The 25,748-nt window shown below is 47.8% G+C and overlaps 1 protein-coding gene across 2 annotated transcripts in view; it reads right to left on the bottom strand.

The window, feature by feature from the left end:
* Aldh18a1 (aldehyde dehydrogenase 18 family member A1) overlaps positions 1-25,748 on the bottom strand; it is a 34,253-nt gene that overhangs the window by 5,590 nt on the left and 2,915 nt on the right. Inside the window, exons 2-15 of one of the 2 annotated variants that reach the window (XM_013116258.3) lie at positions 25,066-25,181; positions 20,894-21,108; positions 18,106-18,255; positions 17,917-18,021; positions 14,632-14,790; positions 14,145-14,235; positions 11,463-11,587; positions 10,252-10,396; positions 9,538-9,611; positions 8,354-8,447; positions 6,876-7,096; positions 4,815-4,952; positions 2,493-2,688; positions 2,264-2,385 (exon numbers count right to left, since the gene is read on the bottom strand). In XM_013116258.3, the coding sequence (XP_012971712.1) occupies positions 2,264-2,385; positions 2,493-2,688; positions 4,815-4,952; positions 6,876-7,096; positions 8,354-8,447; positions 9,538-9,611; positions 10,252-10,396; positions 11,463-11,587; positions 14,145-14,235; positions 14,632-14,790; positions 17,917-18,021; positions 18,106-18,255; positions 20,894-21,108; positions 25,066-25,153 (1,923 nt within the window). In that variant the 5' untranslated portion in view covers positions 25,154-25,181. The remainder of the gene's footprint in view (positions 1-2,263; positions 2,386-2,492; positions 2,689-4,814; positions 4,953-6,875; positions 7,097-8,353; positions 8,448-9,537; positions 9,612-10,251; positions 10,397-11,462; positions 11,588-14,144; positions 14,236-14,631; positions 14,791-17,916; positions 18,022-18,105; positions 18,256-20,893; positions 21,109-25,065; positions 25,182-25,748) is intronic. The other variant, XM_013116262.3, reaches the window with a different exon arrangement.

Here is a 25,748-nt window from a genome sequence, read left to right as displayed (position 1 = left end):
ACTGCACACGACTAGTTCACGACTTCACTCCTTCAGGTTTGGGCTCCAGTCATGATAAGCTGTATCTGTACTTTCTCAGGACTAGGAAACCCCATCTGTGATCAGGTCACTCCAAGGATTTAGTTCCTACACGCAAAGGTGCTGCGTGCAGGACGCACACTGCCTCCTTGTGGTTTGGAGTCTCTGAAGGCAATCCTCACCCTGACACCCAGGATGCCGAGGGTTCGATCGCAGTGGGGTGAGGGGTTCAGTTCCAGGCAAGGACAGCTTCCTCCAGTGCAGGGCAGGTGACTGATACTCGGCATCTACAGGTGGCCAGTCAAATGGGCCACTAGTGGACAGACTTGAACACAAGCAGTCCTGTGTTCCGATTCCCTTTCACTCTGCGGGGTATGCACATTCACTCTCAAAACCATGACTTGAGGGGCTGGGTGGCTGTTAACCTGATTGGGGATTAGTGAAGCACACATCTGCCTATGTCTGCGATGGGGTTTCCAGAGACACCGAGACCTTGAGGGCTCTGCCTAATGAATGGATTTAGTCCCCGATGAAGCTATAGTAGGACGGCATTACTGGGGGACGGGGGGGGACGGGTGGAGCGCAGAAGATGAGCCTTCTTGAAGAAGAAGACAAGTCCCTGAAGGCTGTATTCCTCCTTTCTCTGTTTCGCCTTCCTGGCTACCAGGAAGTGAGCTGCTCCCCCACCCTGATGGAATGAACCTAATGTGAGCCAAGTTACCGTTTCAGATGGTACCATGCTAAGGGTAACTAAAGGAAGCAGCTGCTTTGTCAGTTCTCAGGTTTTCTAATTGCAGCTGAAGAAAATGCTGGGTCCCACAAAGGACTCCCATACAGTCTCTATTTTGATTTTTTGGCTAGAGTGATATACAGAGCTGTACTCAGACACAGATTCTAGGCATCTGCTTTTCTCTTGTGGATCTGTATAAATTTTTAATTTTAGAGAAAGAGAGAGAGAGAGAGAGAGAGAGAGGGAGAGAGGGAGGGAGAGAGGGAGAGAGAGAGAGAGAGAGAGAGAGAGAGTGTGTGTGTGTGTGTGTGTCTGCAACATGAATGCGGCTCTTATTTGTTTGTTTGTTTTTTCCAGACAGGGTTTCTCTGTGAGGCCCTCCTGCCTCTGCCTCCTGAGTGCTGAGATCAAAGGTGTGCACCACCACACCCGGCTCTTTTGTGGATCTGTGTGGTCCCCCATGTAGTCATGTTTATTTTACAGCACTCTTTCTTTCCACTGCTTTTCTTGAGTGCCCTTTTGGCTGGGGTGACACAGAACCCTAACACAGATCTTCACTAGAGCCACACCGCACTGATAAGCATCCTCCCCTTCTATAGCAAAAGGATGCCACGGCGGGGGCAGGGCAAGAAGGGCCAGCAGGCTGCTTCCCTGCTCTGCACTTGCTTATGTAAGGGTGCCCTCACTCCTGCTACCAAAGCTGGAAACGCAGCCATGCAGGACCTTTGACAGATTGTCCATCCGGCCACGGGACCTTCCAGTAACTTGAAGTTGTGAATTTAGGACAGCATAAATCTGTCTGTACTTCAAACTTACTGAATTTATTTGTGTAAGTTTAATTATCTTGGCAACTGAGGACATTTTTGGAAGGAGAGAATGAAATGCATATTAATTTGATTCTTGAAAACACTTCTGAGGCTGGAGGGATGGCCCAGCTGTTAAGAGCACTGGCTGCTCTTCCAGAGGACGTGGGTTCAATTCCCAGCACCCACATGGCAGCACCTAACTAACTGTCTGTTAACTCCAGTTCCAGAGGATCTGATGCCCTCTTCTGGCCTTTGGAGGCACCGGGCACACGTTGTACAGATACACATGCATAAACACTCATACACATGAAATAAATCTTAAAAACACCCCTCCCAAACACACATACATGCAAACTTCTCAAAACAAAACCCAAACGACTTCTGTGCAATTAAAAAAAAAGTTACATAAAAAGGAATGTCTGGCTGGAAAACGTAACTTTACTACCCATATAAAGCATTGCTGTAAACATTCCACTCTGTACAGTGCTGTTTGGTCCCTTGCAGCAGGGAACATGCTGCACCCCGTGATACATGCACCCCGTGATACATGCAGCCATCTGCGCATCACTCCATCTAGGCGGTGGACGACAGAGGGCAGTCTGGCTCACCTGTGTACTCAGCACAGCACTGCAGAGCAAGTGTGACATACTGTGCCCTAAGCGGCCCGGAAGCTGCTCCTGCTCTAACCTTTCCTGCATGTCTACCGTACCTGCTCCACCCGCAGCATATCGATGATCTGGTCAAACACGGGTGTTCTCAGCAGATCCCGGTGGATGAGCAAAGTCTCCAGAGCGTTACAGGCAGCCGGATACTCACACTTGGAGTCCCTGACTGAAGACAAGGGAGAGTGAAGAGTGAGTCCTGCGTACACGGTCCACAGGCACTGAGAAATCACCAAGAGTTTCCACTCACTCCCCAGGAGCCCTGGGACAGCTCACCGAGTCTGGTGACTTTGTCCACACTGGCCTCAGAATCCACATACATGTGGCAGATCCCCTCGCTGTGGCCCATCACAGGGATGCCCTTGGCAGCTTTCTGGATGTCTCTGACCAGCTGGGAGGAGCCTCGAGGAATGATCAGATCTATTATTTTGTCGAGGCGGCAGAGATCCTCAACTTCTTCCCTGGTGTTCACCTGAAGGGGGAGAGAACCAGAGATGAAGGTGGCATCTTCTGACCACACAAAATATAGAAGCAGCAGCTTCCTCTTTACAGACCAAAGTCTGTGCTCCCTGGTCACTAACTCCAGCACCCGGAAGACTTATTCTGAAAACAAGGGCCTGACTGGAGAAACTGAAACACTCGCCCACTGTCCCGCACACACTGACCAAACTGCGGCAACAGGACTGGAGGCCTCACTGGGAGCCACGCTCTGCATTTCAGAGAGCTCCCTCATGGACAGGAGCACTGCAGGACAGCTAACCACCCGCGGCACAGGGCAGAGCTTGCTGGGCGGGGCAGGGGGCAGTGCTGTGGGTGGATGACCAGGAGGTACAGATGCTGCCAGGCTACAGGATCCCCAAAAGAGGTGGCCACTTGAGGGCATGCTGGGTCTTGTGAGGGGGGTCACATTTCCCCAAGACGTCCACTGACTACTTCTATGCTGGGATGCAAGCTTTATTGTCACAAGGGCCTGTGTTGGGACACAGTGGTGCCAGTCCTTTTCTGAATTTGTCATTGTCTTCCATCTGGTCATGTTAAAACAGACATATAAATGTACAAGTACCAGAATATTCATAGCTACTTGATTTCGTGAAACCAAAACCTGGGCCAGACCAAATATCTACCGACAAAAAAGATGACCTGGTATAATACTCCCAAGGCCCCATAGATTACCTAGGCCTCCTCACTGACACCACATTCAGGGGGTCTGGGTCAGTCCCATGCTGTCCACCCAGCCATCAATCTAGGGTCCAAGAGCTCCCATATCCCTGGCGTACAAATAGACTTTGAGTGCCCATCCCACAGTGAGGGATGCTCTCTCAGCCTCTTGGGGGAGGGTCTAGGCCTTGCCCTGGATGAAATGACAGTCTCTGGAGATCCACCATGGAGGGCCTCACCCTCCCTGGAATGGAGATTGGGTGGGGGGCTGGGTGGCCCGGTGGGGAGGGCAGGGGAGGAGGGAGGGAGAGGGAGCTGGGATTGACATGTGAAACCAGCTTGTTTCTAACTTAAATAAAAAGAACAGGAAGAGAACAACAACACAAAAAGATGGCCTGCAGTACGCGGCTACAAATGGACTACTACACGGTGATGAAAAAGAGAAAGAACTGTTGGATGCGAAACTACAGAAACCACAGCGTGATGAACAGAAGTCACGGAACAGAAAAGTTCCCATGGAGCCTTCCATGGGAAAAGAAAGATTTAGAAACGGCTTAAATCAAGTCTAAACCATACACAGACTGGTGAAATCCTGTACCCTACTCTGCTTTTTCCCAACCCAGAACATGGGCCTACGAATGAACAGCATTTCCTCCCCGGGTTATAGTGAGAGTTAGATGAGCTAAGGAAGGCGCCTCACATGACTTGCAGCTGTTCCCATGGGGCTCATCTGGCAGCTCAGGCCACGCTAGTGACCACAGTAACAGTGGCAGCAACATGGTCTCGTCCTTCCATACCACACCAGGGCTGATGACAAACTTTTTCTTCAAGTGACTTAAGACAAATCTAAACTCTACCAATTCCTTACCCCTGAATCAATTACCCTAAATAACTCCATCAAGGAGAGGAGCCCAGCCCTACAGTGGGGTGTGTCACTCCTGTAACCTAATGAATGAGGTCTGTGGGCCAGTGTATGTAGGGCTCAGTGGGTAAAGATGCTTGCCACACAAGCCTGGAGACCTCAGCCCGATTCCTGGGACCCACGGAGAGATAGAAGGGGAGAAGTGATTCCACAGCTCGCTCTCCTCTCTCTCTCTCTCTCTCTCTCTCTCTCTCTCTCTCTCTCTCACACACACACACACACACACACACACACACACACACACACACTCACTCACTCACATGCTACAACAGTAATAAAGAAAATCAAGCTCTTAAAAAAAGTGAAGATCTGGTTGGTGCTGAGTTACCAGAAATGACAGGATACATCTGTATGGTGGCAGCTCTTCCAGGCCCATGAAAACCCACTTGGCTCTGCAGAATGGCCGTGTTCACGGGCTCACGGAAGCTGTGGCCTCCTAATCAAGCCTGCCCGTGGAAGCATCTTGGCTTTACACAACCCAATACTTGCCACAGACCTCAGCTGGCCCCACGACCTACCAGCTGAATGGCGTCCTTGACTCCATGGATGGACAGGGCCTCCTGGGTCAGGCGGTGAAGAATGCGGTTGCTGTGTGCGGCCTCCTTCCCCCCTTTGAGCAGCAAGCCATTGCCACTTGCAATAGCCAACGCTGCCACCTGCAGATCAGAGGGAAGACAAGCAGAGCGACAGTAATGCTGGTATTGCTCTGTGCTTTATTACAGTGACTGTCTCATTTTTACCAGCAGCCACGTAAATTACAAACTCATTTTATCCCATTTCATACTGAACCCCAGGAAGGGCGGTGACCGCCCCCCCAGGTTACACAGCTTATAAATGAAGGACTGGCAAAAAAAAACCAGAAAACCAACAACAAACAAAAATAACCGTAACAACAACAAAACCTCCGAGATGTCTGGCTCTGGGGAACTAAGCTATATGGCTCGCACAGAAGACAGAAGCACCAGCAATGCGACCTGAGTTCAGTGGCCAGGGTCCCACGGCACTCCCTCCGCCCTGTGGTCCCAGTGGGGAATGGGATGCCCAGTTGCCTCCATAGTGAAGGACCTGCTCCACTGAGTCAGCAGAGGCTGGGAGGCACCTGTGGCCACACCCTACTGTGGTCCTGGGATTGACCTGGGCGCTCTAACTGCCCGGTGCTAAGAACCTGGAGGACAAGAACTCAAGCCAGTCCTGGATGGTGACAGCAGCCTGCTAGGAGGCGTATTCACTGCTCAGGGCAGGGGAAGGATGAGACACCAGCTCAGTCATCCTAAGCCTGAAGCTTGATTTTCTGAATCCTTTCCAGATGAATGAAAATCACCCAGGTTTGGTACGGGATGGGAAAAGGCTATCAAAACTCTTTGCCAGGCCATTTAAATCTCCAGATTAGGGGTTCTTAATCCTTTCTATTTGCTTGAGTTGCTCTTGAGCCCCTTAGGAAGGTTATGCAAACTTTCTTCAGCTAAATGGAGACACACCGTGTTCCACACACTATGTTGCTGTCCAGGGCTTACACTTCAGGTGAGGAGCCTCGGCCACAGGGGAAAGACTATTCCTTGTGAAGATTTGGGTATGGGAGGTGGCCTTTCATGGAGAGAGCCACACAGAATCAGGACCCATTTCTGTTAGCACAAACGAGTTCTGCAGACACCACCAGTCTCTTCTACAGGATGGGCTTATGGCCAGAGGGGCACTGAGTCTGGCTGAGGACAGACAGCCATGGGAAGGGGGTCCCTGGAGGAACAAGCTACTGTGAGGTCTTGTCAGGGAGTACCCTCCAAAGAGTGTTGCAGGCTCCACAGTCCCATGTGCTTTACATACAGAGGGGCTAGCTTTTCATTTTAAAACAGAATTTCCCTTTGAGACCTCGGAGCCAATACAAAGAAACATGTAAATGCCCCCTCACAGCTTAGTGGGGGAAACGATTATCAATTTCTGAGAGTGTAGGGCAACAAAGTGAAGTTGACTTCTACTGTAGCTCATGTTTCCTGGCACGGGTGCTCGGACATGTGCTAACCACATTCCTTATAGAGGGCTGCATGCCATCTTCCGTTAACTTCCGAAAGTGCTTTTTCTAATGGATGTGCCCACAGGAAGCACTCAGCGACACTGATAATGGAGTCTTTCCACGTGGGGGTAGACAGGTGTCAGGTGAGTAACTGCAGGGGGTTAGCAGGGATGTGCCTTCTCAGAACAAAGTGCACTGACAGCCAGGAGAGCTCAGAATGTGCTGTCCCCATCCTGCAGGGGGTTAGGGAGTCTATTTGGGCCTGGGTGACAGCTCTACACTTACAAGTGTGACAAGGGACATTAAGGTTACAATGCTCACTTACATCTCTGCTCTGGGGTGGCTGGAAAGATGCAGGACATAACTCACCTTAATAACAAATTGACAACACCATGGAAAGAGGTATCTTTGGGTTGAAGAAAAAGATATTTTTCTCTCTTTCATATGCATATTTTCATACACACACACACACACACACACACACACCTATCTACCTACCTACCTTATGGTGACTTATCTCTAGTTCTGGTGATATACCCATTCCCAATGGCAGGGCCATGGTCACGCATACCTGGGGTAGGCAGTCAGGGCGAGACTCAAAGATCACCAGTAAAACACCTATTGGGACAGTCACTTGCTCTAGTTCCAGGTTTTTGGCAATCCGAGTCCGGCGCAGAACACGGCCCACACTGTCCTGGGAGGAGGCTGCAATTTGCCGCAGCCCGATGGCCAGGCTGTTCAGTTTAGACGTGGAGAGACTCAGGCGCTTCAGGAGAGGGGTCGCAAGTCTTCCTGAAAAGGCAGGAGGACAGTATGACAGAGCGGGAGTGTGGGCAAGCTTTGGCCACCAGCTTTACTGTAGCAGGGACAGACACAGAACTGAGGGTCGGGGTGATGCAGTGACAGGCAGCTTTGCATAGCTCTCCCGGGGGTGGGGGCGGGGGCGGGGAGGGACTCCCTGACAACTGTCTCTCATGTCCCCCAAACCATCACTTTCCGCATGCAGCAAGTAAGACAGAGCACTTCAGAACAGGGACGCCTGGGTTCTACCTGACAGTTTAGAGAGGAAGCTGTGATGTAGTTGTTACACATAATCCACCACAGCTACTGACAGGCCAGGCTACCTGGAGCACAGCGAGTAAAAAATGCTAACTGTGAAGCATCAGGTCTGCTCATCAAACGTGGCTGATGTACATGCATACAGGTTGATGTCCCAATGGCATCAAGAACAAAGGCGATTTCTCTGCTTTTCCTTTCTGTTATTATTATTATTTTACTATTATTTGAGACAGGGTCTTACCATGTGGCAACCATGCCCAGCTAGCCTCCACTGTCCTGAACTGGCAAAGCAGAGGAGAGAGAGGGAACTAAGACACCTGGGCCCAGCTGTCTGTAACTGGCCATCTTGGTGTGACGTTAGCCGTATCACCTACTCTACCATGAGTGCCACACAGACCTCTCTGGACAACACCTGATGCCAACCATGCTTAATGGCCCAAGAGATCTCATCTTTCACTAAGGCAACACAAACCATTTCTGCGGCTCTTTTATATGAGCAGTTCATCTGAACTGGAATCCTGAGTCCACAGCTGGTCATATGACTTCGGGTGAATGACAGCTCTGCTGAGCGGACTAATAAACAGCAGCTCGCTCAATCACACTAGGCTGTGCAGTTTGAAGGCTTTCTTTCCTATTGGTGTCTGCTAATATGATGGTCTCAGCCATCATTAGCTGAGCATCCACAGCAGTGACATTCTCGGTCTCTTTTTCTGGTTCTAAAACTGCCACAGCAGCCAGGGCTCATAGGACTCTTGGGAACAGGGAAAGCTCCTTAGTGTTGGACTAAAATATCTGGAAACGGGGCAGGGGTAACTACCACAAACAGTTAGAAAGGCCTTAGTTAGCACAAGTCACCCCCCAACCCCCCGCCTTGATAAAAACTACTCATAATAAATATAATTTCTTGTAGCAATCTTGCCTTTAGACAGACATAATAATTACCAATAAAAGAAGGACGCAATGACAAACGCATGAATAACAGCTCCCTACCCTCTGCCTCCTCCAAGTCTTTTTTGTTGGCTAGCAGGATCTCTTCCCGCTGGTCCGTCAGCAGGTCAGCCAGATGATGGATAATTTCTGCTCTCTGCAAAAGCAAATCATGAAGACACCAGGTAGGCCCAAGAATGCACATGCTCCTTCGCCTACCCTCAGAGTGCCAGGCTTGTCCCTGGAGCCGAAGTTGTCACAGACTGAAGTCCCTGGCATTGTCCATCTCTTTATGTGTTTCCAGCCTGCCCTCATTTCTTCTTTCTTTTTCACTCCTAATTATTGCATTAGGATCCATGGCTCAGCACTGGTGAGATGATGAGTTATATAATCTGTCCATGAGACAAGCTGGTATGTAGAATTAGGAACGACACGTGATACAACTCTATAGATTTTGTACCACCAGACATTTACTTCCCAGGTAAGTTTTTGCATTGGGCTTTTCTTTAGAATTTTTTTTTAGATTTATTCTTATTTTATGTGTGTGTGTGAGTTCTGCCTGCATGTTATGTACTGTAAACACGCAGTGTCTAGGGAGTCCAGAGGAGGGCGCCAGAACACCTTGAACAGTTCCAAGCTACCATGCTGAGTGCTGGAATCAAACCCAGATCCTCTGAATGAGCGATCAGTACTCTTAACTGCTGCGCTCTTTCTCCAGGCCTTTGGCTTTTCTTTTGGGGAGACTAGTCCTTGGCCATCACTTTGGGAAATGATCACTGAGGTAGAGCAGAGTGGCCTGAGGGAGGAGTCAGGCTCCTCCTTCTTTGCCTTCACTCTCCTCATCTGTAGTCACTCTCTCCTCCCTTCTCAGACCAAAGGGCTCCACAGAAGAAACCTGTACCACTCCAGCGTAGCAGCACACCCCGGACAGCCAGCCCTCTCATCTGGCCTTGCCATCTCTGGCTCTATCGAAGTCACTGTGAACAGAGCAGGCTCTCAAGCTTCCCTCCGTCAGGTGTTGCAGGTGATTCAGGAGGAAGTAACTCCCCTATGTGTCCATGTCTGCCATGCATCAGACCCACACTTTCCTAATGTTGTCTTTGACCACACCATGGGGAGCATAAAATTAATTAAGGTAATTCTGCTAACACTAGGAATAAACGGGGACAGCAGACTTGACCATTAAACCAAAACGTATAGCATGCTTTGCTCTGAAAACCCACCGAAGTGTCAGTGAATGTCCTCACCTGTTCGGGCTCTAACGTGGCCAGCATCCTCCCTCCAGATCTAGCCATCTCTCCCTGCTGCTCCACTGTAGGGCCTGCAAGAGCATGTGCAAGCATCAGACCACAGTCAGCTTCACACTCTCACTTTCCCATCACGCGCTTCCCTGAACGTAGAAGCAATGCCTGGTACCTTGGTGTGCTTGATTGACACCCAGAGATCACTGGAGCCAACAGAATGGCAACACCTGCCCCCCCCCCGCAACCACCAACCACAAATAAACAAATCCAAGCCAACGTAATTCAGGGATAAACAGAAACTTCGCTTGTCTGGTGTAGACAAGAGTCTCGGTGCCTTCTGTTCAATTTCATCTTGGCGAGCACATCTCTCATGTGTGGTCGCCGATAATGAACACATCTTGTGTGTGCTGCGGAGCTCACACGTGTCTTCAGTATATCTGCATCTCTGCTGCTCATTAGTTCTTAGCATCCAGGGAGGCCTAGCACGGGTTTCCTGACTCTGGAGACTAGGACTAACTAGGCAGGGTAGGTAAGACACTGACAAAATCCAGTTCTGTAAACTGTTTGAGACACCAGAATTTATGATGTGACCACACTGATTTTCCTAATCTGGATTGGAGGGATGAGAGCTCAGGCTTCATTCGGTTCCTTCTAGGCTGGGGTGGCATTGGCTATCTACCACTCACAGGCCCTGGGGCTTGCGGGAGAACTACTCACCAGCAGGCTTTACTTCTGAAAAGAAGGTGCCGACTTTTTTGCCTTCCACTATGTCTGTGATGACGTGCCCAGACACCTTTGGGTGGGTTCCGTTGGCAATGACAACAGAAGTACCGCCTTGCAAAGCCCAGAGGGCTGCTTTCACCTGAGGGGTCAGGTTAGATCCAAAGATGAGGTTCAGACCTAGATACACACACTCTGACCTTGCACGATGACACAGATACAACCTGATATCTAGCAAGCCAAATAAACAGAGGGACGCGCCTAACAGCTCGGATCCAAATAAACAGAGGGACGCGCCTAACAGCTCGGATCCAAATAAACAGAGGGACGTGTCTAACAGCTCGGATCCGGGAAAACACAAGCACTCTGCCATCACTTTCCGGTCCAGCCTCAGCACGTACTGAGGAAGCAATGCCCTGTTTTCTCTGAGACCTGCCAAACTGGACTCAAAACGTGCACATTTTGATTTGTTATGCCTGAGCGTTTTTATTTGTTATGCCAGAGCATTTTGATTTGTCATGCCTGAACTTAGCTTTTCTCTCCTAACGTTGCTATATGATGCCCTGAATTAAGGGTCTACAGCTTCTGAGAACAATTAATGGGAAGGGAAGGAGTTCTGAAAAGCTTCCAGAAATATCTTAGTTGATAACAGATTTATTGAGTAAAAATTACATGGGCCCTGTCCTCTACGGGCCGTGACAGTTAATTTTCATCGTCTACTTGACTAAATTTTTATGTATCGTGGAAATACGCTTAGGAATGTCTATGAGAGGTTTAAGTGGAGGAGAACTCAATGTGAGCCTGGGTTGCAGACTAAGTAAGAAGGAGCGAGCGAGCCGGGCATTAGTCTCTATTTCCTCATCATGGATACAGTGTGACCAGTGCCATGTCAGTGGCTGCCATGACTTCCCTGTCTCAAAGGACTGCACTTTCTAACTGTGAGCCAGAATAGCTTCTGTAGGCTTTTCTGTCATAGCAACAAAAAGTAATGAACACAGGGCAAAATGCACTGGCTATGTTAATAAAAATTCGTCTAAAGGCATGACTAAACATAGATGTACAACAGTCATGAAACATACTTAAATACGTGCATGTTTAAGTGTATGTGTGTGGTATCTGAAACATAAGCTCCCAGACAAGGTTAGCAGTAGAAAACAATAGCATACCATTTGGGCTTGAAGACTGGAATAGCTCAGTTATTAGCTTACCTTGGCTTCCATGCCTCCTAATCCCACTCTAGATTTGGTTCCAAACGTCACTGACTGTTGATCTCCAGGATAGAATATATCAATGAGCTTTGCGTCATCTGACCCTGGGGGGCTGTCAAAGAGGCCTAAAGAGTGGATCGGAGTCAGTAACACTGCACTGGCCCAACTTGTGCGTCCTCACAGGCCTCCCCAGGCACTTGCTATTATACAAAGACAAAACAAACCAAAACGCCGGCCTCACCTGGAATTAAGGGATCAGTGGCGCCGACCCACACTAAGCAACGCACCTTTGTGCCTTAAACAAATGTCTCCTGACCTCTAAGTGAGGCCATATCCTTGGCACGGTGCCTACAGCACTAGCAGAGTCCCTCCCTCTGCTCTCACGGCTTATCATGCTGCACCTCGAGGACCTAAGCAAGAGGGACAAGTGCAGGAGCAGTACAGGGCCGTCCACCATTTAGGCATGATGAGACGTGAAGCGGGTGCTCAGTAACTCTCACCGTACCCTTTGACGGGCACCGCCTGGCTTACGAGTGAGTGTCTTGAAGGGTGGGTGAAGCCAGCAGGGGAGTCATGACTCTCAGCATTCAGGCTGGATTCATTACTAAGGAACGTATAACCCGCATGCGCCTGAGCTGGGTAACACCACAGTGAAGTGAAATGTTACAAGCAGACAACATGAGGTTAAAAAAAATTCTCTCAGTTTTACCTTAAACGTGCATAAACACTGGACGGGTAAAGGAGGATCAAGGCGGTCTGAGGAAATGGTGTCAAACCAAGACCAAAGGGAGACACATATCAGGGAGACACTGCCAGTGGCTGGGAACCCGCTACAGGACATTTTGGGTGGTGATGAGTTTTGGTTTTGTTTATGTGTACAGGTGTGTGCAGGTACACATGAGTGTATAGGTGTATGTACACATGCATGTGCGTGTGGAAGGCAGAAGGTCCTCATGCCTGCAAGGCAGGTGCTTTGCCCACTGAGCGACCTCCCCAGCCATTTTTGGTTTTAAATCGCAGCTTTCCCTGCACAGGATGCCCACATCATTCCAGATCTTTAGGACAATCCTGTTCTGTGTGAAACCTCTCTGGGACTGGGGGAATCAGGGTGCCACCTAGGACGAGGCAATGTTAAAACCTGAGCAGCAGTAAGTGCCTGGCCTGCCGGCAAGGCTCAGGCAGCCCCACAGCTTCATGATTCTTGGCAGGGTTCTTCCCAGAAGGTGATGAGCACGAACTGAGGGGCTGCTCAGTTTCAGGCAACTATGGGAAAGGCGGTCCCGCTGGGAGACATTTTCCAGAGGCCTCTCAGCGCTCCACACCTTCTGCCTACTCCTCTTTCCCCAGTCCTTCAGCCCCACGCTCGGGTGCTTTAACTTATGATACTGTTCTAAGAATTAACGCTTGATGGCAAAGGTGCATCACTCAGCCTGAGCTGGATCCCCAGGACTCACATGATGGAACAGCGAATCAACTCTCACAACTTGCCCCCTGACCTCAGCATATGCCCCCGTACCCAAATAAATAAACATAACAATTGTTTTTAAGGAAAGGAATCAAAGTTTCTGCTTGGGACATTCTGTGATTATAACACAGAAAACCACACAGTGACTAACAGGTCTTGTCAGACAAATGAGAACCCTGGTACTCTGTGGGTGGCAACATCAAATAGCACAGAGGCTGTGAAAACACTCAGGTGGTTTTCAATACCAAGTTAATCAACAAGTCTCTCTCTCCTGTCCCCTGCCCCACCTCTTTCTCTTAATTACAGGGTTGGGGATTGGCTCTAGGATCTTGTTCTTGCTAGGTAAGCATTCTACCACGGAGCCCAACAATTATACTCTTTTTTTGTTTTGCTTTGTTTTTCAAGATGGGGTTGCTTTGTGTAGCCCTGGCTGTCCTGGAACTCACTCTGTAGACCAGGCTGACCTCAAACTCACAGAGATCCGCCTGCCTCTGCCTCCCTAATGTTGGGATTAAAGGCATACACCATCACCACCTGACAATGATTATACTCTTAGGTGGAAAGAAAATACCCACACAAAAGTAGGCTTATAGCAGCATTATTAGTAATAGCAGAGACACCACCAACTGATGACTGAATAAAAGGCAGTATGTCCAGACTGGAATACTACTTGGCAATATAAAGAAACAGAGCACTGTTACAAACTATAAAGTAGGTGAGCCTTGGACACTGGACACACTAAGTGAAAGGAGCCAGTTACAAAGGACCACATAGTACATGATTCCATTCATATAAAATCTCTAATAGGTAAATCCACAGAGTCAAAAAGTAGACTGGAGGTTGTCTATGGCTGGGGAATTGGATGTAAATAGGCAGTGATTGACAACAGGTGTGAGGTTTCTTGCCAGGGTGAATAAAATAACATAATTGTTAATGGAGATGGTTGTACAAGTGTGTGAATGAGTCCAAAGATCACTGAACTGAAAACTTTAAATGGGTTAATTATGTGGTGCATGACGATTTCCTTGAAGCTGCTTTTAAAACAAACAAACAAAAAAAAATGAAAGCACCTAAAACCGTAACTTCTGCATTCAAGCTGCATTTTACAGAAACGCCCACCCGAGTCACAGAAACTCTTCACAGTGAAAAACCGACCAGAAGGAAGACCATGTGCTCACATGTGTGAACAAAAGGAAAAGGCATTGATTTCTGTGTACCTTCTACATCTGAAAGGACAATCAAGAGGTCAGTTTTCATTTCCACGGCCAGACGGGCAGCCAGGCTATCGTTATCCTTGACACTAATAACCTGCAATGCAGGAGGGACATTGGTGAGACAGCTGCGCAGTTTAAAAAGGGATTCCCAGAAGCCGCCAGATGGGCTCTGGCAGACAAAACCAATGACCCAAAATATACGCAAGTGAGAGCTCGGGCCCCACTGCCTGCACAGCACAAAGGCTTCCTTCCAAACATGCATGCCAGACTCTGCAAGCCATGCTCACAGCACCCTCTAAAGTACTGCAGCACCGCCTCACCCACTGAATGGAACTCCCTCATTTCTGAGGTGCCTCCGCAGCCATGGTTCGGGAATGCCAGCTCTCCCCATTTCTCCTTCCGCGCATGCCAAACGTCCAGGGTTAGTACATGCAGCAACAGCACGGGTTAGTGTCTCCAGCATGCTCTACTCTAAGACTACGTTACCCACATTTACCCCCTGGAGATCACTGTTGGGCTCTGCTGGGGGGACAACAGCATCATTTGTGTTGACAATGGGCACGATGTTCATCCGAAGCAGCTCATGCAGTGTGCCGTTGAGATTCCGGCGCTTCTGCTCATCGTGGAAATCCAAGTTGGTCACCAAAATCTAAAGAGGTTAAACAGGTTAAAGAGGAAAATGATGACCTTCCTAAGAATGCCCTAAAAAGATGGTGAGCCAAGGGTTAGACTTCCGGAATAAAACACACCTTTTGATACTGATCCAATTTCTGGTTTTAGTTTTCTATTTTAATTAAAAAACTTTTGGCAGTGCTAGGGATCAAACCTGGGGTCTGGTGTATCTAGCCAGGATGTTCCACTGAACTACATTGCTAGCAAGTTTAGCCAATTGTTTTGAGAGGTCCCTGAAAGAATTGCAGTTGTCTGGAAGGCTTATTTAATAATGGTAAAACAGCATCTATGTACAAAATTGGGAAACTGATGCACGTACTTTAAAGGAACATTAGAGTGATCCAAGACTTGTTTTAAAAAGTATCTTTGTACTCCAGCATCTGTGTCGTCGGGGGGCCAGCCACAGTAGTACCGATATGCTAGGTGAGTGGGTAAATGGTTTACCTGCCTGGAAAAGTGCATTAGACACAGGGCTAGGTGTCCCCTGGTTTCACTCGGATGCAGAGCACTCCTGGAGTTGAGACTATGACTGAGTATGTGGGAATTGGAGTTGGTCTTTATGGTGAGCAAAAAGAAGGACAAGAAGAACTTAGTTCAGGGGAAAGATTCAGAATAAGGGACTCATGGGTGGAGAGCTGCCATGGAAACCATCAATGGGTCTGTTTTCGTTCAAGAATTAGAGTATCAGGCAGAAGGTAACGGGATTGAAAAGTGAATGGGGAGAATAGCAAGAAACTAAATGATAGTGAACTCTGAAAAAAAGAATGTTTTCCAGCAATCCTTGACACAGGAAACTTGGGAGGAAGGTGTTGACACAGGCAGCGGTTAAGGCCCACACTTGGGTCTGGCTAGCAGACCTGAGACCCCTGCAGCAGGGCAGATGCTTCACTGCTTATAAAGGTAAATACTGAAGGCAGAGTGGGAGGCGGCTGAGGGAAAGAATCCCTCACTCAACACAGAGCCCTATCCGAGCCACAGCAATGGAGAATAAACATGCTGACCGTTTGGTGCGGTGTGACACAGGGCTGTAAGGACAGGCGAAAGCTTTAGTTCTGCAGGCACTGAACAGGGTCACAGCCAAAGCCACTGATCCCGGCATGGCCGTGTGGGGCTGTGGATGAACATAAGCATATGGGTACAGAACGGGTACGGGAGGGGTGAGCAGGAGGTCTAAAGGTCCAGGGAAACACCTGTTGCTACAGCAGCCTCACAAACAGGCCTGCAGCTCCAGGGAGCAAGGTAGGGACAGGGGGCCTTCCAGGGGGCCTGGGCAAAGGTAACTGATTGAGATGACAAAACTGATTAGTTTCTATGAAGGAAATACAAGCTGCTGCGTTTGGGTAATTCTTTAACCAGAGGCCCAGTGGTGGGGTCTCAAACCCACTGATAAAAGTCTTCTATACAGTATTCCTGGAGAGAAGAAGGAACCACAGAAGGTACAAAGAGCACCTATGATAAGCCCTGCCTGAGGGAGGGGCCGGGGTGGAAGAGGCCCTGACCTGGAGATTCCTGGGAAGACAGAGCTTTTACCTCAACGTCAATGCAAACAGTGGCAGTGACTTCTAATGCAACTGTCACTGCAGACAAAGCTAAACAAAAACTGTCCAAAGCATCAATCCCAGGAAACACAGCAGCAGCAGCAGCAGCAAAAACACAGAAGTGCAATCCCTGGACCACAGTGTGCTCACCTGGCTCCAGGCACTGAACAAGTAACACTGCTGATGGATTAGAGAAGAGAGATTTGATGGCAGAGTGATGGAAACGGAGATTTCTATTGTATTTACACAAACTCAGCGGCTCTCAACCTTCCTAAGGCTGCCGCCCTTTAATGCAGTTCCTCATGCTGCGCTGACCCCAACCGTAACATTATCTTCATTGCTACTATAATTTTGCTACTGTTATGAATCGTTATGCGGATACCTTTGGAGACAGAGGTTTGCCAAAGGGGTTGAGAGCCATAGGTTGAGAACGATTGCGCTAACTGAAAACTAAATCTCAGATTACAATCACAGGCCATAAGGGAAGAATTGCACGCTCTTCGACTTCAGCCCACTTGAGAACACTTTTATACAATATAAGAACGCGACCGTGGGAGACAACCAAATCGATGACAAAGAACCAGAAGAACCAATAGGAAGTGAAGACACAAAACGGAAACATCTACCTAAAACAATAGCCACATAACTAACAAGGTCAAAGGTACCAGAGGAGTTAGCAAATAATAACTTCAGGCTTTTTACCAGTTATGTGGCTGCATTTTAGAAGTTACTATTTACTTCATGGCTGTACAGGTGATAAAAAAAATCACGATTTAAAAAAAGTCAAGACATTTAGGTAAAAATGAAATAATGCATAGAAAGGCTCACATCATTGAGAGGTAAGCACTCAATGGTAAGACCCACGAGGCCTGGAACCTCGCCTGGCTTTTGTACCACAGAGCCCCAATGCCAGGCAGCCTTCTCTGCACATCACAAGTGACCAGTGAGCATTCACCGGATAAATGGGCAACAAGCCATTCGGCAGCACGCCTTCCTTCCATCAGCACCAGGTGCACAGAGAAGCAAGCTACCCGAAGTCAGAGAAGGCAATGAAACTGCAGTCTAACTTGTCTGGTTCAGAAACATTTGCACTAGAGCAATGGGGGGATGCCATGGCGGGGGCACATACCGGATACCGTGTGTATCATATACCGGATACCCTGGTATCAGATATTTACATTATCATTCACAACAGCAGCAAAGTCACAGATGAAGTAGCAACAGGATAATTTTATAACTGGGAGTCACACAACATAGGACACTGTAGTAAAGGATCTCAGGGTTAGAAAGGTTGAGGACACTGCTACAGAGTTACTACTGCAGTAACTCCTGCGCTTGAGGTATATGATGTTCCAGATGCTATCTTAACACTTTCCATGTATTTTCTCTTTGAGCTTCTCCTTAAACCCTCTGAAGTAAGTGAAGTAAGCACTGATATTATCTTATGTTTCAGACAAGGAGACCCAGGCAGACACTTAAAGATTACATGCTGACACCTGGCTGCAGGGTCTTGCTTCTTACTCTACAGGTCCCGCCCCCACCCCCGGGGAGGCCCCGTCTCTCACCTGGGCAGCACAGATGCTGTACTGCGTAAACATGGCCTCGTACAAGGCCATCAGCCCACTCTGTCCAGCAGCTGCGCAGGCTCGGGCCTCCAAGACGGGAACTGCCTGCAATATATCAATCAGACACAGTGTGGACGGGAAGGAGGGAAGACCTGAATTCCACATGAGGGTTGGGGAAGCAGCGCTCACCATCTCCTTCAGCTGGTTCTGCCCTGAGTGCAGGGCCTGCCGCACACTCTGAGACAGGAGGATCTCATGGCGCAGGCGCTGCTTGCCGAAGGCAACGGCCCCGCTGGTGACCAGCATCATCTCCCGGCCCTGATTCTGCAGCACTGAGACCTAGCATGGAAAACGGGAAATGCACAAGTCATGGTGCCACCCTCTGCTCTCCTCACAGGAGACCCAGGCAGGGCAGACACGAGTGGATTACAAGTCTGCATTAGGGACAGTGCTCAGCTGGCTCTGGAAGAACTGCTCGGGTTGTTTGGTAGAAACATTCTTACACTGCCTCAAACGTCTGTTTAACAGGTGGCAGGCAGAAACGAGATGTTTTAGAAGGTGATTCTAACAGTGTTGCAATCTGTAGAACTTGGTGATATCTTCAGCCTATAATGCAGAAATAACCTGGGGAGACTCTTGATCCCTGTGGGTCAACCTCACCAGGGGCAGATGCTGACCCTACTCTACTCTGCCCAGGACCAGCTGTGGCCACTTGTGATAGACATCTCAGACAGATCCACACGGAAAAAAACCCAAAGACTCACAATGCAACAGAGTCAGTGCTCCTAACTGTCCATTCCCCTAATGAGTGAACCTTGTGACCAACAGGAACTCAACAGTGGCTGCTAAAAACTGTCATCTACAACAGTCAATTCTGTAGACCAGGCTGGCCCCTAACACAGAGAGACCTGCCCCAGCCTCCTGAATGCTGGGTTAAAGGTGTGGGCCACCACTGCACTGCTTAAATAGTCAATTCTTATCTTAGAAAATTTCAATATCTGGGGTCTAGGGAGATGGCTCAGTGGTTAAGAGCACCGGCTGCTCTCCCAGAGAATCTGGGTTCAATTCCCAGCACCCACATGGCCAGTCACAACTGTCTGTAATTTCACTTCCAGGGGATCCAACACCCTCATCTGGACACACATGCAGGCAAAACAATGCACGTGAAACAAATATAAATTAAAAAATTTCAGTACTGGGCTGGATAGATTGCCCAATGGTTATGGGTACATTCTGCTCTTGCAGCAGAATAGAGTTTAGTTCCCAGTACCCACGCTGGGTGTCTCACAACCACCTGCAAATCTGGCTCCAGATGATCCAATGCCTCTGGCCTCTAAGGGCACCTGCAAGTATGTGCACATACCCCCACACATATACATACGCATACAACTACATAAATCTTTTTTTTTAAAGATGCGTTGCTCATTTGTTTTTTCTTCCTTTCCTTTCTTGTTTTTTTTCTTTTCTTTTTTTTTTTTTTGTTGGTTTTTGGAGACAGGGTTTCTCTGTGTAAAAGTCCTGGCTGTCAGGCTGGCCGTTGGTGGCACCCAGCACTCGGGAGGCAGAGGCAGGTGGATCTCTGTGAGTTCGAGACCAGTCTAGTCTACCGAGCGAGTTCCAGGACAGCCTCCAAAACAATACAGAGAAATTCTGACTTGAAAAACAAAACAAAACAAAAAGTCCTGGCTGTCTTAGATCTGGCTTTGTAGATCACTCTGGGTCTCAAACGCAACCAATTCTGCCCCCCAAATGCTGGGCTTAAAGGTATGTGTCACCACTACCTGGTTGGCATGTTTTGTTTAAAGATCACTATTTAATCAAGGCGGTGAGAATGATGTTATAAATCATACCCAGTTTTATTACCTCCTCCAGTAGCCAGCTTTCCTCTCCAGTGAAGCCCCTCTACCTCCACCACCATTAACTTAAATCCCAGTCCTTGTGCATGATGTGGACACCTCAGCAGCAATCATTAATACCAGGGAATATGCAGCTATGCAAGACCGCTATCACCCAAAGCATGCCAATGGCTTCCCCCAGATCAAATAGCCAGGGCTCACATTCCAGCCCGGTTTGGTTTTAGCTTGCTCGGACTGCAAGGCAAGTTAAGCCACACATCACAAGCAGTTAAAATACCTCTAGTTTTTTACTCCACCGGTTTCCTTTCCACCACTTTCCATTCACATTTTTCTGCTCAGCTGAGCTCCTCTCCCTTCATGACTTCCCAGCCCTCATTTTCCCGACTCTGTTCAGATCAAGTATGGAGGCTTTGGTTGGGGTGTGTGTGCCAAGGACTTTCTTCAGGTTGTGAGCTTACTGCCTGGTTCTCTTCCTCTCCATGATGTTGGCAGCAACTGCTAATCACCACTGAGATTCGCTCTTCCATTAGGGTTTTTAATATGCTGATGATATTCTACTCAGATGTCTGGCAATCGAACCCAGGGCCAAGCCCAGCAATGAGTGTCTGAACTGTTATTATAACTCACAGATTTAAACATCTTACTGCACCCTAGTAGTTGCTTTACTCATATTCAGACTTTTCATTCTATGGCCATCGGATGCCACTTGATGCTGCCTTCTGAATCCACCTAAAATGACCGGATACCGTGGATAAGACAGTGTATAAGGCCCTGACCTGATAGCTAGAGCCTTTGTATCAGGTCCACGGCAGGAAAAGGGGACATGGGCGACTGGAAAACGTCTCTGCCAGGTTCTCCCAGTCATTTCATCAAGTCTCTCCTCTGATCGGAATCTTCCATCTCCCGAGGCTGAAGCCCTGATCTAGACGAGGGTCTAGAACCTCACGGCTGCGATGCTCACTTTGCTTCCCAGCTTCCCTGATGGTCCCATCACTGCTCTCCAGCTCGCCTCCTCCCTGGTCCATCTGCTCTTGACACACAGAATCCTCAACAGGTTGACACACTGGCGTCAGCTCGGAGACCCTGTTTAGTTTAGCGGACTCTTCCACTTTGGCAATTACCTGTTCAACAATAGACGCCAGGCGCCCTAGTGCCAGGCCACACTCGTCTCCTCTGGTCACCACGGCACTGCCGAGTTTAACTACAATTCTCTTGGCATGCTTCAGCTCACTCCGGTGGGCAAAGGGCTTGCCATGGGCACGACTGAGTGGTACTGTGATGAAAGGGATGTTGCTCCAAGAGCGAACATGTCTGACAGCTGAAGGCTGGACTCCATCTGGGCATCCCAAAGTCACAGGCAAGGAAAAGAGACAGAGATACAATATAATTTTCAGTAAAAAGATGCGCACATAACATTAACCAGGTTGGCCACCAGGCTACCGCATTCTAGCTCTAGCTCTTAAACACAACTCCTCTGTTGTTTTGAGTCAGGGTCTCCATATGTATCTCAAACTCACAATCCTCCTGCCTCAGCCTCCCAAAGTTAGAATTACAGGCATGTGCCACCATGCCTGGCACACAAAAATCTTGGAAAGACCGTCTTACATAACAACACTAGAGTCCTTTCCTTCGTTATATAGCTGTTCTTTCAAGTAACTACGTTTCAGGTTACGAAAATGCAAAGAAGACAGTCTGGATTTTTACAATGGGCTTGCAGTCTGGCACTGACACAGAGATGCTCACTGAGGCACCGTCTGGGACGGGGAACTGTGGCATCCTTACTGGAACCATAGGTATACTGTTTTTTCCTCCTGGGGACATTGCAGGGATCAAAACACTGGCATGTTTGTTGCTGGATGTGCCTGCCTTCTCCAGATTAACCAATACAGCTGCCCTACCTCAGTCTTTAGGGTGTTATTCTAAATAACACGTGTATCTACATCTAATGTAAACGTTGTACACCTGATGATTTAGTGTCTGTGGCCTGACAGAGAGAAGGCCAGACAGACTTATACCCTTGGGGTTCAGACCTGGATCATTGATGGTTTTTACAGGACCCTGAGCTCCACCAAGTATCATTTGTGCCGTTGGTAGCTGGCAGGTCCAGACCTGCAGGCTGTTTGTCTCTCCTATCTATCCTTGTCTTGGGCGTGTGGGTATGGCAGCCTGATAAAGAGTGCCTCAGGGGCACAGAAAGAAACAGTCTGCCAGTCCAGGTGGTGAAACGGCAGAAACCAGTCGGAACCCAGCAGCTGAGCTAGCATAAAGAAGGCTTGTGATCCACACAGTCTCTATCAGCAGAGGAACATGGTCTGACCCAGAGCCAGGCAGTCAAGGGTCGTTCTGCTTGCAGGCAACTGGGGTATAACAGATTAGGGCTGACAAGATTCAAGAGGGGTCATAATTATCAGCAAGGCTTCAGGCAGATAAGAACTTAGTCGAGGTCAATGGGGCATTGGAGGGAAATTTCAAGGGAGTCAGGCTTGGCAGTTTCCGGTCGAACAAAACCATTTTATCCTCCTCACCTTGAATGACTTGAATAACAAACTCTTTCCTCTCTCTCTCTCTCCTTTTTTTTTTTGAACTACATGTAGCCCAAGCTAGCCTAAAATTTACCAGGCCACCAGAGCTGGCACTGAATTCCTAATCTCCCTGCTTCTACATGTTGAGTGCTGGGAACGTAAGAGTGTACCGCTATACCTGGCTTCTTGGGGGTATTTTTTCTCGTATTCTATAATTTATTTTACTTTTTAAGGTTTACAGGCTTCAAGAAGGGATCTTGATATTGTCTTTCTCTTCCTGGCCTTTCACTTCCTTCTGTTTTTCTCTGAAAACCTTGTGTGGTGGTTTGAATGAAAAATGTCCCCTATAGGCTACTGTATTTGAATAGCTGGTTTCCATGTGGTTTGGGGGAGTCTATGGAACACTTAGCAGGTGCAGCTACACTGGAAGTATGTCACTGGAGGTGGACTTTTGAGGGTTTCGAGCCTTGCCCCACTTCCTGTCTTCACTCTCTGCTTCCTGTATGCGGATAAAATATATCAGTCAGCCTCCTGCTGTCGCCAGCAAGCCATGCCTTCCCTGCCGTTATAGACTAGAGCCTTCTGGAAACATAAGCCAAAATAAACCCTTTTCTCCTAAAAGATGCTTTTGGTCCTGGCATTGTATCACAGCAAAGGCACACACCTCGTCACTCTGCCTTTCTTACTCCTTGTCTGCACTTTGGCTCTCCATGCCCAGTTAACCCAGGGCTCTGGGACCCAAAATAAATCTGGACACAAAAATGAGAAAAGTCAGAAGTGCCTCGAATATCAGTGTGAATGAATAACACCGAATATAAAAACATCAAATAACTGGACCAGGTGATACATGCCTGCAGTCATAGACCTCAAAGGGTTGAGGAAAGAGGATTGTGAGTTCAAGACCAGCCCAGGCTACACAGAAAGCTTGAGACCAGCCTGGGCTACCCAGTGAGATTCTTTCTGTCAATAAATAAATATTTAGTGAAACTGTGCACACTAGTCACATGCACCATAGACATCATGATCAAGATCTTAACTGTTTCTTATAAGTTATAGCTGATGAATTATACTTTAGTTATTGTCCCTATTTTACAAATAAAGAAACTTAGGCCAGGAAAAACAGTAATTTACCAACATTACGAGATTGCAAAAAAAATGACTACAGTACTTTGCATCTTCTCCCATCAACAGGTGGATAGTCTACTAGACAGTGAGAGACCACCTGGAACACAGATGAGCTAACATCCCAGCAGGAAGCTCTGAGCACAGGAATCCCTGGGCCAGTGTACAAGCAGACACACGACCACTGAGAGCTAAGTCCAGGTCCAAAAGCCAATCCACAAAACAGCAACCCCGATGGACAGTTGTTGGTTTTAATTACTAAGTTATTTAATTTGTGAGTAGCAGAGCTAGATTTCACACTCAGGGAGCTGGTTCCAGATCTCATTTTCCACACTTAACACTCTTCTGTATCTGAAAGAACAGGGATTCTCTGACATGGTAAGCAAGCCATCTTCCAAAGAAGCTGGTAGGATTTAGATTTGATATAACTTGAGTACCTGGTATCTGCCCACATGCTAAAAGAACAACTTTGACCAACCCTCATACCCTGTGCAAAAATGGAACTCAAACTAGTTTATGAACTTAAACATAAAACTTTAACTTTGGGGGAGTGGGGGTTCACAGGAGAAAATGTTTAGGATCTAGGGCTATCTACTGAGAGTTTTTGGACATGGCCCTAAAGTAAAATTCTTAGAAAGAAAAAACAGTAACGTAGGACCTTGTCAAAATGCAAAGCTTTCCTCTATGAAAGACTCTGTTGACAGAACGGAACAACACATCAATAAACTATAAGAACATGCCTGCAGACCATGTCCCTCACTTAGAGGGCACAACTGCATTAATCTCAGAGAAATGAAAACTATGTTCATATAAAACTCCTGTATATGAATGTTCAATGTGGCTGTATGCATACCCTCTCCGCATAGAAGCCCAGATGTCCTTATTGAAAGTGGTTATTCCAGCTATGATACATGTGTACCGTTGTACAATGGTTCCCCTTCACTATTAACTACTACTCAGATCGGGCTCTGGTGAATCATGTAGAATTTAAAAAAAAACAAACAAGCAACAAACAAACAAACAAAACCACCCCCCCCAAAAAAAACAACAGAGAAAAGCAACCCAGAAAATTCAAGTCATGCACCAGACGATTTGTAAAAACAGCATTCTTCAAATGGAAAAAATAAGCACAGAAGAGATTAGTGGTGACCGGGTTAAGGTTAAGGGAGAGGAGTAGTGAGAAAAAAGAAACATGAACACAAATGTCCGATGGCCCATCTTCTCTGCGCTAATGCTAGCATCCTGCTGGAAACACTCTGGAACTGGGCAAACGATATAAGGGATCTCTCAGTATTATTAGAGTGATGATCTCGAAATTAAATACTTAATTACAGGGGGAAAAAGAGTCAAACTAACTTGTACATATTTTTGGGAGGAATGACTACAGAAAAGAAAAACCACATTACTGACAAAAACCAAATATTTGGAGCATCCACCAGCAGGCAGCCTCCTGTATACGTCTCCCAAACTACGTCTTTTTTCCCTCTAAATCCTGGCCTCCTGTATACGTCTCCCAAACTACGTCTTTTTTCCCTCTAAATCCTGGCCTCCTGTATACGTCTCCCAAACTACGTCTTTTTCCCTCTAAATCCTGGCCTGCAATACACTCTGACCCCCACAGTTCCCACATACTCATCAGTGTTACATACGAGATCTGGGCACAGCGACGGACTGGACCCTAGGCAGAAGGCGCTGGCTGAAGGGCTGGAACCCAGAGCGGTGCATGTATCTCAGCATGTTGAGATGCGGTCACAGAGCCAAACACCTGTGGGAAGAATGTTTTAAAAGGGAGATCATGAAAAAGCACTTGACAACACATTACATTCCCCTCCAGTTCTCCTTCTCTTAGAGTAAAACTGTGGCCCTCTTGGTTTAAACTTTGCTATTTTAGAGAAACTACCACCTCCTCAGTGTTACAGGAATAGATAAGAAAAAGAACAAAGGGCTTCCTTCACTCCTTTTTTTAAGGACTGGTTTACTTTCTATACAAAACAATAATTAGATACAATGAATAGTTTGAATGATAGAATGTCTTTAAGATAACAATGTATGTTGGTATTAAACTTTTGTTATATTACCTGTCCTGTGAAGGACTCTCTAACATATTAACAAACCCAACCTCCAAAGCAGCCTGCCGCTGTCTCCCAGCTGAACGTGGAGGCTCACAAAACTGAAATGTCAGCTTGGTTCTTGCCAGCACAAGAGGAAAGGTGACGGTGGGAATCCAAGGTAACCCCTGCATCCCTGGAGGTCAGGGAGGTAATGTGTGTGTGTGTGTGTGTGTGTGTGTGTGTGTATGTGTGTGTGTGTGCACGCTCATGGACATGTGTGT

The sequence above is a fragment of the Mesocricetus auratus genome, unplaced genomic scaffold, assembly GCF_017639785.1.
Source record: "Mesocricetus auratus isolate SY011 unplaced genomic scaffold, BCM_Maur_2.0 Super-Scaffold_4256, whole genome shotgun sequence".
NCBI classification, from domain to species: Eukaryota; Metazoa; Chordata; class Mammalia; order Rodentia; family Cricetidae; genus Mesocricetus; species Mesocricetus auratus.
Note: the sequence above shows the minus strand (reverse complement) of the source record. Positions and strands in the feature narration are given on the sequence as shown.